This window comes from Gallus gallus, chromosome 10 (assembly GCF_016699485.2).
Source record: "Gallus gallus isolate bGalGal1 chromosome 10, bGalGal1.mat.broiler.GRCg7b, whole genome shotgun sequence".
NCBI lineage: Eukaryota > Metazoa > Chordata > Aves > Galliformes > Phasianidae > Gallus > Gallus gallus.
The window spans coordinates 6232857-6249113 of record NC_052541.1 but is presented as its reverse complement, the minus strand read 5'-3'; the positions used below and the strand labels follow the sequence as shown (position 1 = coordinate 6249113).

At 38.7% G+C, this 16257-nt stretch overlaps 2 protein-coding genes across 2 annotated transcripts in view; one reads left to right on the top strand and one right to left on the bottom strand.

Annotated features, from left to right (window-relative positions):
- Positions 1-16257, top strand: part of MPHOSPH10 (M-phase phosphoprotein 10) — a 1076704-nt gene that overhangs the window by 635483 nt on the left and 424964 nt on the right. The window lies entirely within an intron of this gene.
- On the bottom strand, positions 140-15936 carry TARSL2 (threonyl-tRNA synthetase like 2). Its single transcript, NM_001293222.2, has 19 exons — positions 15671-15936; positions 15114-15188; positions 14140-14330; positions 13440-13563; positions 12183-12304; positions 11440-11557; positions 10757-10821; positions 9972-10050; positions 8630-8776; positions 7094-7192; positions 6603-6769; positions 5922-6084; positions 4962-5099; positions 4358-4435; positions 3793-3893; positions 2592-2696; positions 1811-1883; positions 1013-1127; positions 140-901 (listed from the first exon to the last, which is right to left on the bottom strand). Exons 1-19 carry the CDS (start codon positions 15914-15916, stop codon positions 753-755), a joined length of 2355 nt encoding a protein of 784 aa, NP_001280151.2. The 5' UTR covers positions 15917-15936; the 3' UTR covers positions 140-752.

Genomic DNA, 16257 nt, shown 5'->3' with positions numbered 1-16257 from the left:
CAGTATCCCAAGCAACCAGAGCAGTAAATCACATGCCCATTTCTTTGAAAGGCATATTGAGTGGGATTTTTGATTGTTTTCAAAGAACCAAGCCAACAACAAACACAGGCAGAAATAAAACACTTTCCACACACAGATATGGCAGTTAATTCAACTTAATTCTTGGCAATCACCTTTACAGCAAGCAGTTACCCAAGGCATAGGCTCATTCAGGACCTTGTTACATTGTGATTTCCAGCAGATACCATTTATTTGTCACTTGTGAGCATAAATTCATGAAGGAACAGGCTACACCCTTACTCCAAAAACACATATTTGACAATTCAGTTAGAAAAGAAACGAAACCCAAGAGCCAAGCTCTGGATTCCAGGCCAAGTCAGTTCACAGCTGCTATGTGACTGAGGTAGTTCAGCAGCCGCAGCAGCAGCCAGCACACTTCCCAGCCTTCTGCTCCTCCAGCTAGCGTGGCTCTATTTATTTACCCAGTAAAATTGACATATTTTAGCAGAAGTGTAGGATGCCTTAAAAAAGCGCTCTGCAACTAGCAAAGAGTGGAGTCCCACAGGACCAAAGGAGTCACCCATTGCATTTATTTTCTCATGCTATTCTTAGAGAATCACACTGCTACCTTTGCTTGGTTTGTGCATCCATGCTTCAAATTCTTTCAGATGAACATTACTGCTATAGAGAAGGAAAGCAACACCATTTCACATGGGCAGTTAATATCTGTAGCTTTTTCCTTAGCAGCAACATCAGAATTCTTCTTCTGCATTTGGAAGACGCAAACTCTTAAATTTCTTGAGTTTCTCAATTGCAGAAGACACTGAAATTTCTCCATGAACTTTGTTGTCTCTTGTTCTCACATTGACAGCATGATTTGCTTTCTCCTTTTCACCAACCACTGCAAGATGTATCACAAACAATATTAAACTACCTACCATATTAAGTGAGCCTAGACAAACCAAGCCCAACATTAGAACTTAAACGATATGCAGAAAGACTCTGCAGTTACCTAAGATAAAGTTATACTGAGCCAGTTGTGCATTTCTGATTTTCTTGTTCAATGTGCAGCTCTGATCTAGATCCACATCTGACATAAATCCTGCTTCAAAAAATTCACTGCAAACCTAAAAAAAAAAGACATTTACTATTACAGCATATATTTCACAAGATTCCACGCAATAAATAATTCCTATATGTAAATAATTTGCTCTTATGAATAGCTGTATTAATGAAGTCAACAGAATTATTTGAAGAAAACTGCACACACCCTTAAGAGCTTGACAGGACCTTAATGCTTAAGCAATTCCTTGTTAGAAGAAACACAAGTTAACATCCATATCAAACATTTTCTGATCCCCTCAGACAGCTACACTGCTGAATGCCAAAATGCCTCAGCCATAGAAAGAAGAAAAGGAAGAAAACCATTTATGTTTGCACTAAAAGGGGGTAGGAGATTGATAAAAAGAACTTTGCCTAAATGCAGCATAGCCAAGGGTATATACGCTAGGAAATGGAAGAAACCAAGTCTACCCCTACTTTAAGCAGATAATTCTATAATGAAACATTTATTAGTACATAAGGCTTGTAGCTCAGAACATTCTTCCTGTAATTATTACTGAAGTTTGTACATGGTAACAAAACCCCAAATATTTAGTTATTTTTCCCTTTCTCAGGCTTAGAGGGCCACAATTTTTAGAGGGCATGGAAAAAATGACTTGATCCAAAAGTGTCTCCCATATTATTGAAGCATTTACTGTTCGCAACAGGAGCTACTGAAATTGCTTACTATATAATGCTCTATTCTCACCTGCTGTGCATACTCTTCAGAAGTAGGTCCCACAGGCACAACCATGACCTGCCGTGGAGACAGCCAGAACGGCCTGGCAAACCCAACAAGATAAATGAGCATTCTACATTTTCATTCACATCCACAAAATTGTAAGCTAAGAATGTTGCATAACATTACCTTTACACTTTCCAATTCACATAAAATATCAAACAGACTGAATAAACTCAATAAAATAACATACACAGAATGTCAGCCTTCTGTTCACTTCCTACCCATTTCACAAATTTAAATAGAATTTCAATTCTTCACATAATTTCTGCTTTCATTTATTACGTAACTTCATAGTACTAGGTGGGTGGTCTCTGCATTTAAAGGTGAGAATTCTCTCTTCCTTAATCCTTCAATCTATTAGAGAAGACATATCTTCAGAGCTAACTTGAGATGAAATAAAACAACTTACAAATAAAAAAAGAATGATCACACATCTAGGCTAATTTATGTCTGTGTAACTACTCTACGTACATTAAGCATCTTCCAGTACCAAAACTGGATGAAAAGGAAGAAGTAAAATGCACCTGAATGTGTGTGTGCTGCAATTCTTATCTCAAAATTTCTAACCATGAGCTATTAATAGAATACAGAACTGGAACTGTAAAACTAGATTTCTTCTCATCTCACCTGATGTTGAGAAAACCATAGAGAAATCATTTTGCATTGTAACATACGTGATTTAAGGGAGGACCTATGTTTAACAACATGGTTAGAAAATATTTCTCAGAACTGTATTTGTGTCACATACCATTTTCCTCCATAATTTTCTGCTAGAATAGCTATCATTCTCTCCACAGATCCCAGAACAGCTCTATGAATAATCACTGGCCTCTTTTTATCATCTCCATCCTTACTGAAAAAGAAAAAGATCATTTCAAAACCACGCTTATCCTACATCACATACACACAATCCTAATTCTTTTGATTTTACTTCACAGAAAAAAAAACCAGTAGCTTATACTAAGCAAAAACTGCCATTTGCTATTAAAAAAATTGACTTCAGAATGATCCGTGCTTTTAAAGGAATATGGAGTAATCAGAATGACTGTGACATGGACACAAGTTCCTAAGTTTTAAAAAACATGCTGTACAATTTGACTCAAAACTGACAGCTCCGTGTCTCTGTATTTTAATATTTTATATCCTTCCTCTCTTTTCCACTACAACTCGAATTTATCTTCTTGCACAGGATTTTATCTGCCCTCATTATTCATTTCTTTCTTTAAGTTACACACCTATGATTATTAAAAAAGCCAGCTGCTGTTTCTAATCTTATTTTCTACTGAAGAGCTATGATGTCTACAGAAGAATATGCATCAGAACCAAAAATAACCAAGACCTCCCTCAAACTTTTTGTATTACATAAAAATAAACATCGTAAAAAAAACAACCCAGAAGACATAGTTCTAAAATTAACTCGCTCAGCTGATAAAACACCTCACTTCTCAGCTGGAAGTCTAAGTGACATTTTCCTTAAAAAACTATTTGCATTTGTTTTATGTTCAAGGTCACCTAATTCTATCCGACAAAAAGAGCAAAGCATTTCCTATTGCAAACATACTATCTCCTTAACGTATGTGGGAATACGAATGCCATGTCCTCAAAGAAGACACGATGACTAGACTGAAATTAAGAACTGAGCCATATAATCAGTTGCCTACCAGTCTTCTCAAGACAAACAGAGAGGTCACCAAATTTTCCCACTAACAATGGCATTTACAGTTAAAGCGAGCTATTGTTACACTCAGAAAATACCTTCAAGTTCTGGACTCAGCCCTCCACTCACACGAGATGCTTCCGTTCATAAACCACTGCAGGCTACTTAGACGCAAACTAATAATTTGTTAGGTGAGCAACAGAGCATTAATGTGTCTCAGTTTATGGAAATTGCAGATAAGTATTCTATTTGTTCTAGTTAGAAGAAGAAGATAAGTAGTTTAATCACTCACCCAACGTAAGTAAGATTAAATCGAATGGGTAGCTGGAAGTCAAGTTGGATAGTAGCACACTGATGGTATCTGCCAAGAGCATCTTTGATTTTAATATCAATCTGTGAATCATAGAATGGCCTTGGTTGAAAAGGACCTCAAAGATCATCTAGTTTCAATCCCCCCTGCCACAGGCAGGGTTGCCAACCACCAGACCAGGCTGCCCAGAGCCACATCCAGCCTTGCCTTGAATGCCTCCAGGGATGGGGCATCCACAACCTCCTTGGGCAACCTGTTCCAGTGCATCACCACGCTCTGAGTGAAGAAATTCCTCCTAATATCTAACCTAAATCTCCCCCGTCTCAGTTTAAAACCATTACCCCTTGTCCTATCACTATCCACCCTTGTAAATAGCCATTCCTTCTCCTGTTCATATGCCCCCTTCAAGTATTGGAAGGCCACAATAAGGTCTCCTCAGAGCCTTCTCTTCTCCAAAGAAAGACTACACAGCAACCCTACAGTTTGCCTACATTTTGTCTACATTGATGTCCATCCTAAAGTTGTATTAAAATACTGATTCACTAACCTTAGGACCATAAAATGCTCCATCTCCTGGATTCAATGTCCACTGTACTCCAAAGTTATCCAAGCTGTTTTGAAGTTGCTAATCATGAAACAGAAAGAGAAATTACAACAACTAAACCCCACAACCTTTACAGGTGTATGAGAGCTTTGCATCACTATAAAAGTGTAAGCATTTTTCTCTGAAATACTAAGTCATCCAGCTTGTTGAGTTGCTATCATTCAAACATTTAGTCACTCACGATATTCTTTAAAATAAAAGTTGTTCCCTGTAAAAATTTTCTGATTAGTCTGAGGAAAAAAAAAAAATCAGTTCAAGATAAGGGACTCTGTAAAAAATCTAAAAGTTCTCATTCTATCTAGAATCCTCTCATGTTATGCAGTTTTTCCACATGCATTTCTATTCAGGATAATACTTAGCATCTCATTTAAACAATTTCACAAATGTCACTGTTCAACATGAAACAATTTAACTAAATATCTACTTCTATAAAACTTATATATATATACACACACATAAACACACACACATATACATACATATATATACACACATACGTGTGTGTGTTTTTAATATCTGCATATATATATTTTTAAATGTCAATTACCTTTTCTGCATGATCCCAAATCTCTAATTCTCCTAGATAGTTTTCCGGTCTTGTAGAAAGGTGCAATTGGAAGGTAAAGCCAAAGATAGAATAAACTGACTTCAAGAAATCAAGACAGCCCTTAATTTCTTCTTCAATCTTAAATGTAAACAAAATAAATTAGTTGAAAATTAAACCACAATATTTTTACAATTTATTTACATCAAAACCTAATTGGATTTGCTGAATTCTTCATAACAAACATTAAGAGGCCACTACATAACAACCATCACATATGAAAATTATATCCTAAGAAGAAAAAGCATGGAAAAAAAAGTGGTGCTATGCCCTGGCTTCTGGAGACAAATTGCACAAGTCAGACTTGACAAGAGCGTATCTACTTATTCACATACCTCCACTACAAGCTCAAGCCTGAGAGAATGAAGTATTCATTCAGCATTTGTATCGTAAGTAAAACGTGATCAACAGCCATTTTCTTTTGGGGGGGGGGGGGGGGGGGGCAGGAATGAAGGTGGAAAAATATTCTGCCTTTTGTAATTTACTTGCCTGATGTATCTATCTTACTCAGCTATCTTACTAACTTACTTCTATACAAACATCCTGTTCTGTAATTCATATCAATAATGTCTGTCAAATGTAGTTTCATTCTTTTTATATATAAGCATTTAACTCCAAAGACAAAAACAAGCAAATTACAGCACCACTATTTGAGTGACTTCTAACAAAATAACTTCAAGAGGCTACTGATGAGCATTACTACAGAAGATTAAGAAATATGAAGCATCAGATGATTAAGTAGAAAACACATCTAAGAAAAAACCACTGAAAGCAGCATTATGCTACAAAACATGATAGAAAAACTTGCAGTGAAAATACTTTTAGGAGTTTTGCTTTTTTTTAAATGTCAGTTTGAGTTGGTGAGGAGAGATTCTTTTTTTGTTGTTGATTTTTTTTTTTTACCTGCTCTATTGTACAGAAGATGTGAGCATCATCTTGTTGGAAGCGCCTTACGCGAGTCAAGCCACTTAAAGTGCCAGAGAGTTCATTTCGGTGAAGAACTCCAAAATCTGCAAGTCTTAGAGGCATTTCTCTCCATGATCGTGGACGATGGGCAAACATCAAGCTAGAAGGAACACGAAGGAACCTTGCTTTTATCCTTCTCACAGAAGCCAGTACATAAACTAGCAGTTAATACAGATGGCAATTTCACTGTTAAGCATTTATTCATTCAGACTGTCCACGTTCTAAAAGGCAGGCAAGTGCTGAGCACAAGGCACTCAAAAAGCCTTGCTACAGACCACCTAGAAAAAAAAACAACACTAAGAATAACTCAGAATTTTTGATACACCGTATCTGAAGCCTCAGTCTAATCAACCTTACTTATATTTGCTAGTGGTACAGACTAAAACTGATACACACAAATCTAGCTACTAAGTCTAGACTTACTGAAAGACCCTCCTACAAGAGTTTTATTTGGTCCGCTTTAGGACACTGCCAGGGAGCTCTGTAGACATCCCCACTGCTCAGGAGTCCGCACCACACACACAGATGATAACGTGTATTGACACTGCATTTATTTCTCCTCAGCCTCACAGAGATAGGAATAGTGAAGTAAAAAGGCTTTCAGTTGGAAGTACAAACCAATGTCCTGGACAGTTCATCGGTTTAAGCGCAAAAGTTTCCTTCTCTATCTCAAAAGAGAACATATTTTCACTGTAGTGCTGCCAGTGCCCAGAAGTTTCCCAGAGTTTACTGTTGAAGATGTTCGGAGATACAACTTCAGTAAAATTACGCCTGTGATACTCCTCCTGTAGAACAAATTAAACATTCATGGGATGATACAACTTTCTACAAGCAATATCCTGATTTTCTTACTTTTTTTTTTTGTTTTCTTACTATGGCAGTTTATTGGGCAAGTAAACTATGCATGTAGGTTTTACATAACTGTAAAACATATGTCAGTTAAGAATGCTTTCATCTGCCCTATTTTGAAAAAGGCTAAATCTGTATAATCTTGGTGAAAATGGCATATGCTGACATACACAGACCCATCTCTCTCTGAGAACAGCTCAGTGCTACAAATAGCATACCACTTAGGATCAACAGAAAATATTGAACAAGTCTATACTCACTCGTATGAAATCTGTGAGTGTATTATAAAGAAAGGCACCTCTGGGGAGGAAAAAGCAGCTTCCAGGACTCAGATCATGAAAGAAGAAGAGTTCTTGCTCCTAAATAAATTTAAAACAGAACTCTGTAGTATCATTTGAGATATATCTCTAGTAGTTACCTGCAGAAAATGACTATTTCACACACCAAGATTTCAAAGAAATGAAAGAATACGGTAACAAGATGATTTCTTAAAGTTAACAACTTCTCAGCAACAGACATTAATTAATCTCCAGTTCTTACTCTTATTAGTCTGTAACAAGACTGGTAGCTCACTTGACTCAGAAGCTATCTAAATAGACATTTCCTCAAAAATCTTAAAGCCTGAAGTAATCTTACCATTAGTAACCAATGCAATTGCACATATACCCATCAGATCTGAGGGTTGACAGCTGAAGTTTGAGCTGGTCATTCTTCATCAGAACTATCTCAAATACAAACTCAGAAGCATGGCTCTGGTACATCTTAGGAGAACCTTAGCCTCTTACATTTATTTGATACTAGATACATAGATAATAGGTAATTTCTTTTTTTGACAGTAGATAATTTGGTTTTGAGAATGCAAGTAAGTAATCACTAAGTACTGTACAAATGTTCAAGTCTTAGTGGGCTAATTGAAACAAACATGAACACTTCAGCAAAGATCATTCTCCCACACCTGTCCTTTGTCAGTTTTCTGTAAGTTTCTCATTGACTCTCCTTCTTCTGAGTCACCCCCAGTTGTTCATCACTGCTTATGAAGGCAGCCCATATTTGTGTTTCGGTACCTACCAGCAAGTAACAAGAGGTTCACACCAGCATCCTGCTGGCTACTGACGCTAACCTTCATTTAACACTTCAGTGTTTCAAATGTATGTCTCTCTGCTTTCAACTGTATCGCCCATTGTATCTTAAAACCACAAGGCAATTTACCTTCTTTCAAATACTCTCCTTCTAACTACACTTCTTTTACAAAGAGACATCAGAAGTAACTGCAAATACATGACTCCTTTGTGGAATCATTGCATACCAATATGACCAGTGTTCAGTCACAATCCTTGTCTGTGTCAAACCAATGTCTTTGGAGTTAAATTAAATTTAATACTATTTATTTTTTTTCATTTTAATCTAGGAGAGGAATGTATTACTTCCTCTCTTGTGCCTATAAAAAGTATGACCAAAATATTATTTATGTAATTTTCAATAATTTCTCTCTTTTATGAAAAACGTAGTGTTTTATGTAGGATCTCAAAACATCCTACATCAAGAATGTTAAGACATACCTCCCCAAGCCCAGGGACTACCTCCCAACTTATTCCCAATGTTAGTTCAATATTTATAAGCAACTGATGAGCCAAATTTGCATAAATGAAAATTTGAAATATAAAGTACACTGTAAGATAAATTCACAGCATGGGTTCCCATTCAAATTACCCTAAAAAGAAGAAAGGAAAAAAAGAGGAAGAGAATGAATTCTATTACAGTAGCATAAGAGAGAAGCAGACCATAGAAGAGCACACCTTTCCAATTTTCCTATGATCCCGGTTTCTAGCTTCTTCCTGGAATTTTTCCCATTCCTTCATCATTTTGTTATCAGGGAAGGATATTCCATAGATTCGCTGCAGAGTTTCCATGTCAGCCTTTCCTTCCCAGTATGTAGAGGAATTCTGACGCACAAAACCCATAACTGAGGATAAGTATTGTTATACTCTCAGCAAGAGGAAGAATAGATGTTAACGCATTTGAATGTTATGGCTTTTAACTCGGTAAAAGAATTACATGCAGTCATCCAGCATTTATTTATATTACAGATACTTGCATTGCCTTTTAGTCAGCATGCCTAATGCAGGAGGTATAAACAAGAGTCACTTGTCAAGTCACATTTACTTTACTTAGATTCCGTAATTTAACTCAATCCATGTGTTAACTCACAGTGTATCTTCTGGAAAAAAACAGTATTTGCTTATATTCAAAACAATGCAAAAAAATAAACATGGAAGACAAAAAGAAAGCAACTCTCTCAGTTAAATCCTAGCTTTCTGACAAGTCTAACACTTAATCCTTGTAACTAAAAAGTCCCATAGACTTCAGTCTGGAAGTCAGCAGACGCAGTATGATTAATGTTCCAACGGGGTCAGTCTCACAACATCAGAATTAGCACCTGCAAGTAACTTACACTACATTGTTCTTGTCAGCAATGCCATTTTTAAAAAGCAACACTTACAGACCAGCCACCGCCCACTTTACCTCCTACACCCGAAAGACCCCACCTCACAAGGTCAAAACACTATTTTCTGATATAATTTGCATCTTGGATGTTCATTTACCACAGAATGGAGGGAACACGCATAATGCATGGACAGAATGGCACAAAGATGTGACAGCTAGTAAGTACAAAGCCAGACTAGAACATCTGCACTACACAGTGCAATGCTGCTGAAGATACCAGCACAACAGTAAAGCAGCACTGTTACATGAGCTTACCCACATTAACTTCTCTACTGTGCATGGGATGACTAGTTCCACACCACTACTCTGAGTGTGTTCGCTCTGCTTTTTACTACAGTCATATAGTTCAACTGCACTAACACTGATCAAAAAAAAAAAAAAAGATGCTCCCAGTTTTCACTGATGATTGCTGTGATGGTCAACAATGAGTAAGCCCTGGAAATGAGCAAAGGAGGAAAGCCAGTAGTTCTACTTGTTTGATGAGAAAGGGGAAATAAATAAGGGACTATTTTTAGAGTAAGCAAAGAAGACAATGCAGTGGACCTTGTCACTTCAGGAAAAATAGATAAAGAAATAAATCAGCTGACTAGCTTATGGTAGTTAAGTCCTAAAATGTGGTTTATTTAAACTTACCTTAAATATTTTAAGGGCCTTAATTTTTCCAGTGTGTCTCACATGTGGGCCCCTGCAGAGATCGATCAGCGGACCACATCTAAACACCAAAAGAATGCAAGTACTTATTTCTAAATAGTCCGGCATTTTAAAATACAGTAACTAATGACATACAGAGTATTGCTTTACGTGCTCAGATAATTAATAAGCATCTACATATGTACTACTCAGCAAATCCCGTGCATCTTAAATCTAACTGTGTCTGGCACTTCAAGTAGGACATTCACTTGGTCAACACTCATCACATTTGATGCATTACCAAAACCAGTGTATCACACACAGCAATTCATATATTTCCATGCGTAAATTCATTTAAAATTGCTCAGGAAATTTCAAACTATATACATCAAACAGAAAACATGTTTTTCCCATTTCCTTACTAATAAGTTTTACTCCTAGCAACTGCATGAATAGGATCCTCAACACACACTGAGCTAGAAGTTAGTTTTATCCATTATCCAGTCATTCAACTGCATTGGTGGTAATTTACTTTAATCTTTTTACTGAAGAGGCAAAGACTGAAAAGATCTGCCATTTGTCCACCAATGAAGATCTGACCTGTCTGGTTTAACATAAGTTAATATTACTAATTGAAAGTCTAATTCCTGATTATAAAAGTATTCAGAAATAACAGAAAAAAATATTATCCTCTCAAATAAAATGAAATACACTTAACAGTATAAATGTTTTGTAACACCTTTTAATTTATTTTGGTTATATTGGTTTGGTCAATTTATATTGGTTACCTGTAAACTGTGGTAGTTGGTGTGTTCACCTTCTCATTAAGGATACGGCACTTAAATTTGTTATACTGCAAGAGGAAACATGAGAATACAGAAGCACCATTACAACAGCTACTAACATTCTATTCCAAAATTATGCATTAATAATATACATACATCAGTAAAAGACTACCATACCTAGCAAGTCAGATGGTCACATACACATTGTAAACATTCAACAGTCTTCCAGAAGGGTTATAAAACAAAAGGGGAAAGACACAAAGTATCTTCATTATCCAGATAAAGTGTTAAACATGGTGATGACCACCTGAAAACCTCAAAGGACTCCCAAAAGGCAATTACAACACAGTACAGAGAGACTGCTAATATTCACCATACAAAATGGAGATCCAGGGAATAAAGTCTTTTTTTATTCATCTCTGCAAGTTAACCAGAATGAACATATGCCTTTTAAGCACCAATAATCTCACTGAGCTTGAGGTGTTTTTGTGCAACAAGAAATTGGTTTTTTACTTCTTGAAAAACTACTGAATAGCTGTAAGGGATATGGAGAAGGGAGACAGAATGCTACAGTTCTTTATTATTATTATTAGATAGGTACAATTCTGATGTTATAGGCAGTATCTTATAGAAGTTATATTTTAAAACATAATCATACCAGAATCACAGGTACTTCAAAGATTTACCTTAAACATGTCTAACAGGATCTCCTTCTTGACTTCCAGCCTTTCAAAAGGCTGCTTCTCTTTTATGATATTTTTACAGCGGTTCTCTAGTGCTGGGAATTCGGTACTAGATACACCTCTAAACAGACAAGGACAAAAGAAACTCAAATAATGTGATTACTCAAATCAATTATTCTGATATTCACATTACAGTGGTCTAATTTGAAAACCACGGGACATGTTGTGATTTCTCACAATATTGTCTAAGTTCCTTGATATCAGCTGTACTTTCATACGCAAAGCTCTGAAACACAAACAGTATCATTCCAAACAATCCCATTCAAATCACCCAGGTAACAGTCTTCAGTTTGTTCAAGTGTCTGGAAGACCGTTAGCTCCAAGTACACATGGCTAAATCCTGCTGTATTTTACATTTGTACATGTGACTCTTCAAGGAAACTTCCTCCTGCGTGTCCCAGGAATTCCAAGAAGTTTTACCAAACCACTCCATGGTATTTTTTCCCCCACAGACCATTCAAAAATCCCAAGTCCTGAGCAGCCGTCTGAACATTGCTCTGGAATTTAAGTATTTAAACAAACATACACTCCCTCTATACATCTCCACTAAAAGCTGGACTACTTGTCATACTTAGACAATATTAGAGACATGTGACTTTACTTTTAACATACGGAAACATTATGGAGTAAAATACTCTAGTGTTACACTTCAGTAATGAGTGCTAAAGTTCCTACTGAATATTTACCTGTCCTCAATGTACATGTCATAATAAAATCCATTCTCAATTGGTGGTCCATAGCACAAGCAGCCCCCATAGTATCCTTCCATGGCCTCTCCAAGGATATGAGCACTTGAATGCCAGTAAACCTGCAAATCAAGTCAGATGAGCAAGTTATGGGATCACTGTTGTTATACAATCAAAATAAAAAAACCATGTATGGCCGAAGATGTGAAACTGATAAATCAGTCATTGCTTTTTAAATTCTGTGAAAATTATACCAATTTTTATTGTCATCTTTAACCATGACAAATATTTACTAGGTGATTTTCAACATGATAATGGCTTCTTTGACAATACACTGGCAGCCATAGCATTAAAGCCTCATCTCATTTTAGACTGAAACAGAATTATATCTCTGCACAACGCAGTCACTGTAATAAACATACTCTGTTCATTTGTAAGCAAGTCAATTTCTAGTCAGTTTGAAGTCTGTGCAGCTTTAACTACACATAAAGCAATACAGTCAATTCAGTTGCTGTTGTTCACGTGTGGCACGTTTACAGTAAGACTGTAAACCACGTTATGTGTAACACCAGAAGGTGGGAGTCAACAACTCCACATATAAATACCCATCTATGTTCTAAACCCCTACTAATTCAGGCCACTTAATAGCTCAAAAGGCCCGTGAAATGCCTTAACAAACTTAGACTTCATTTTTTCAAATTCACGTGATTAATTCCAATGCACAAACACAGGCTAGAATCCAAATCCCACAGAAAATTCCTGGGCATGTCACTAACTATATTCATAATTTAATTGACCAAGATGCGCTTACATGTTTCTAACAAGTACTGTCAATACACAGATGTATATATTTCATTTCATTTATGACTCAAATTTGATATTACACAATTTCAATAAAATTCTAAGACAACCTCACTGTTACCTTCAGTGTCTGATCTGCAAACACATCCTTTGAACACACCATAAGTCACACAACTTAGGTAAACCACTTCAACTTAGTACACAAATCAAGACTACATACAAAATCTGAATCTCATTTGAGAAATAACCTGTTTATGTGTAAGAGGAAAGAAAAGAACAATAAGAATTACTTCACCTATAAATTAGTTACGTAATACCTACGCATCTTTGTCAAATAATGAGAAAAACTAATTGAACCATTTTTTGGATTTTTTTTTAAACATTTAAAAAGCATAAAGCTGCGATCAATTCAGTGACATCAATTCTTATCATCAAGTAAAAAACAGATTTATTTACAGCTTGTGCTTCTTGATCATCAAATGTAAGCAGCTCCAGAGTACAATCTCCTTCCAATGGGCGATCCAGGTCCCACAATTCACCATTCACTTTGGCTATGACTGCATTTGAAGCCAACCCTTGACTAAAGAACACAAAGAAGAGACCAAAATATTCAGGTTCAAATTTGCAGAAGTGGTTGGGTTTCTATACCTGATAGCCCCACTCACATCTTACAGCACCTGAAGACATTCAGTGCTTTGTGTTTTGAATATTTTTTTTTTTTTTGGGGGGGGGGGGGGGGGGGGGGGGTGTTTGTTTAGTTTTTTTTAGCACTTCTCTACTTTCAAAGCACAGACAGAGGACTTCAAAGTTCATTCAACTTTCACTACTAGGGATCTGCTCATAATAAGTTTCTACAATTAGCCACTAACTCACAAATTTTTACACGTTTCTTCGCTCTTGACAGTCTGACTAACGGTTGCATTTTTTAATTGGAAGCAAGCATGATGATCTCAGCACACAGCCTCAAGCATCACCCATAATGGTGATGCACATCCCTGCTACTGCCTTGGCATTCAGCAGAGGCCTCAAAGTAAAGCAACTTAACAGTCACCGTTCACCTACTAAGACATACGTGTTTTACGCAACAAGATAAGAGGCAAATAACAGTAACAGATTTATCACCCCAGAAATACAATTCCTTCAATCTGCAGGTTACCTGATTCCTACAGCCAGTTGATAGGGTGTGGTTTTCCAAGACTCTCCATCAGCTATTTTTCCATCTGTCAGAGTAATTTTGATAGGCTTTGTCTCATTGGCTGCTCTGTAAGCTAGTAAAGCATCATGTTCTTTCTTCAGTGTTTCATAAAGCTTCAGTCTGTCTTCTATGAAACTTGGCTCACACTGTAACTGTAACAAGGAGGTGAAATCATACATGCTAGCCAAAAATTATTTGCAAGAGAAATGGAAGGAAGAGGTTTACAGTGCTGATACATACCCATAGGTTCCAATTGATACTAGATTTCAATATATTAGAATTTATACTAGCACAGAGTAAAGCATTTGTAAACAATAGTCCAGTCCAAATTGCTGACTCTTTTATAGCGGCTCTCCAATATTCCAATGAACCCTAATCCATCTGGAGATAAATGGCTTTACGTGTCTGACCTCAGAGAGCAGCCCATACTTCTGCTCCAGCTTGCATTTGGCTGATATCCCAGAGAAGTTTGGATCCTTCCAACAAAAGCTCACTTCTGCTGGTCCTTTCAAAGAATCAGATTCAAATAACTCAAGATAGTTTGGGGGAACTTTTCTTTAGTTTAGCAGAAAACAAATTATGATCTATCAAACAACAGCTACTGCTGCCAACATTCTCCTTCATGGTGCACATTATTTAGCTATTCATGAAACACCACTCTCTTTAGGAGCTACTATATCCTGACCCTTGTTTCCCCAAAGCCCACGTACTATTGTCATACAGAAAGAACAGCACTGTGAATGTGTAAGAATTCCACATGCAAGATGAAAGTCTCTGATGATACATTTTGTCAACATGTACATAATAGGAAGCCTTCTTCCCAAAACTGAGATCTCAGAATCCAGAGAGGTACTTCAGATTTCAGCATCTCTCTTGAATGGAATATCAAAACAAAACTACCACTCTTTTAATTACGCGGTGTTAAACACACTTACTTTACTCTTGTGTCCACCGATGACTTCCTTTTCCTTCTGGTCCACCACAACTGCAGGCCTTGCTGTGGAGGCTTCCTGAAAATAAGGAGACATGAAGTATACCACACTCTGCTTTTGAGGTTTTCCCAAGCAGCCACCAAACCAACCGAAGCCGGCCAGCCTGGTCTAGGGCTACAAAGGCAGTCAGCCCACACAGAGACATTCCTTCATGCACGCACAAGCCACCTAAAGCAAGAGCTAGGCCACAGCACCTGATGGTCAGCAAACACTGCAAGACTGCTGACCAGTCTTCCCGATATCGCTTTCTCAAAGTTATTTCAATCACCACCACAAATCCTGAGGTGCTTACACGGCCCAGTCAGCAATAACAACAGGCTTCGGTGATCTGATGCAGTAATTCTGTGCCTACGAAGCGCTCGCACGGTGGGGAGCAACACCGCTCCGAGCCCACGGGCACGGCCGTGACCCGGGCCGGGTGTCCGCTCCCAGCCCGCCCCGCCCAGGAGCCCCTTCCCCCGCCAGGCCCGGCCATCCCGCCGCGCCCCGAGAGCTGCTACCTCGCTGCCAGCTCGGGACTCTGCCGGTGCCGCCCGGGCCAGCTCGGCCGCCAGGCTGCGGCGCAGGTGCAGAAGGCGGTAGCGCAGCTTCTCGTTCTCCGCCCTCAGCCGCTGCAGTTCGGGGCTGCAGCCCTCGGCGCAGCGCGGCCCCTCCCGCTCCTTCAGGCGGCCGACCTCCGCCGCCAGCCAGCGCAGCTCCTGCTCCTGCCGCGACACGCGCCGCTCCGCCGCCTCGGTGGCCGCCATCTTTTCCCAGCGGGCACCCCGCCTGCTGCCTCCGCCCTGTGCGCCGCTACGCGGCCCCGCCCCGCCCCGCCCCGCCCCGCCCCGCCTGCCCACACGGCCAGGGAGCCGCCCACGGCGCGGCTGAGCCTTCCGGGCAGCCTGCAGGCCCGGTTCGGCCCCGTGGCGTGTGTTAACGGGCGGGGCCCTGCCTCTCTGAGGCTGCTTTAGGGCTGGGCTGCTCCGGTCGCGCCGTGCCTCGTACTGCCTGAGCGCTGCTGTTGGCTGGGGCGGTGCTGATTAGGCAGTCGGAACTAAACAGCACCTTCAGACAAATTGCAAAACTTTTGCACCAAGGGATCGTT

Excerpts from the sequence above, each read along its gene's own strand:
- TARSL2 (NM_001293222.2), bottom strand. The coding sequence starts at position 15,916 with ATGGCGGCCACCGAGGCGGCGGAGCGGCGCGTGTCGCGGCAGGAGCAG. Across the intron at positions 14,331-15,113 it reads TCGGTGGACACAAGAGTAAA|TTACAGTGTGAGCCAAGTTT; the intron begins GTAAGTGTGTTT and ends TCCTTGTTACAG. Across the intron at positions 6,085-6,602 it reads ATGAACTGTCCAGGACATTG|CTTGATGTTTGCCCATCGTC; the intron begins GTTTGTACTTCC and ends TGTTCCTTCTAG.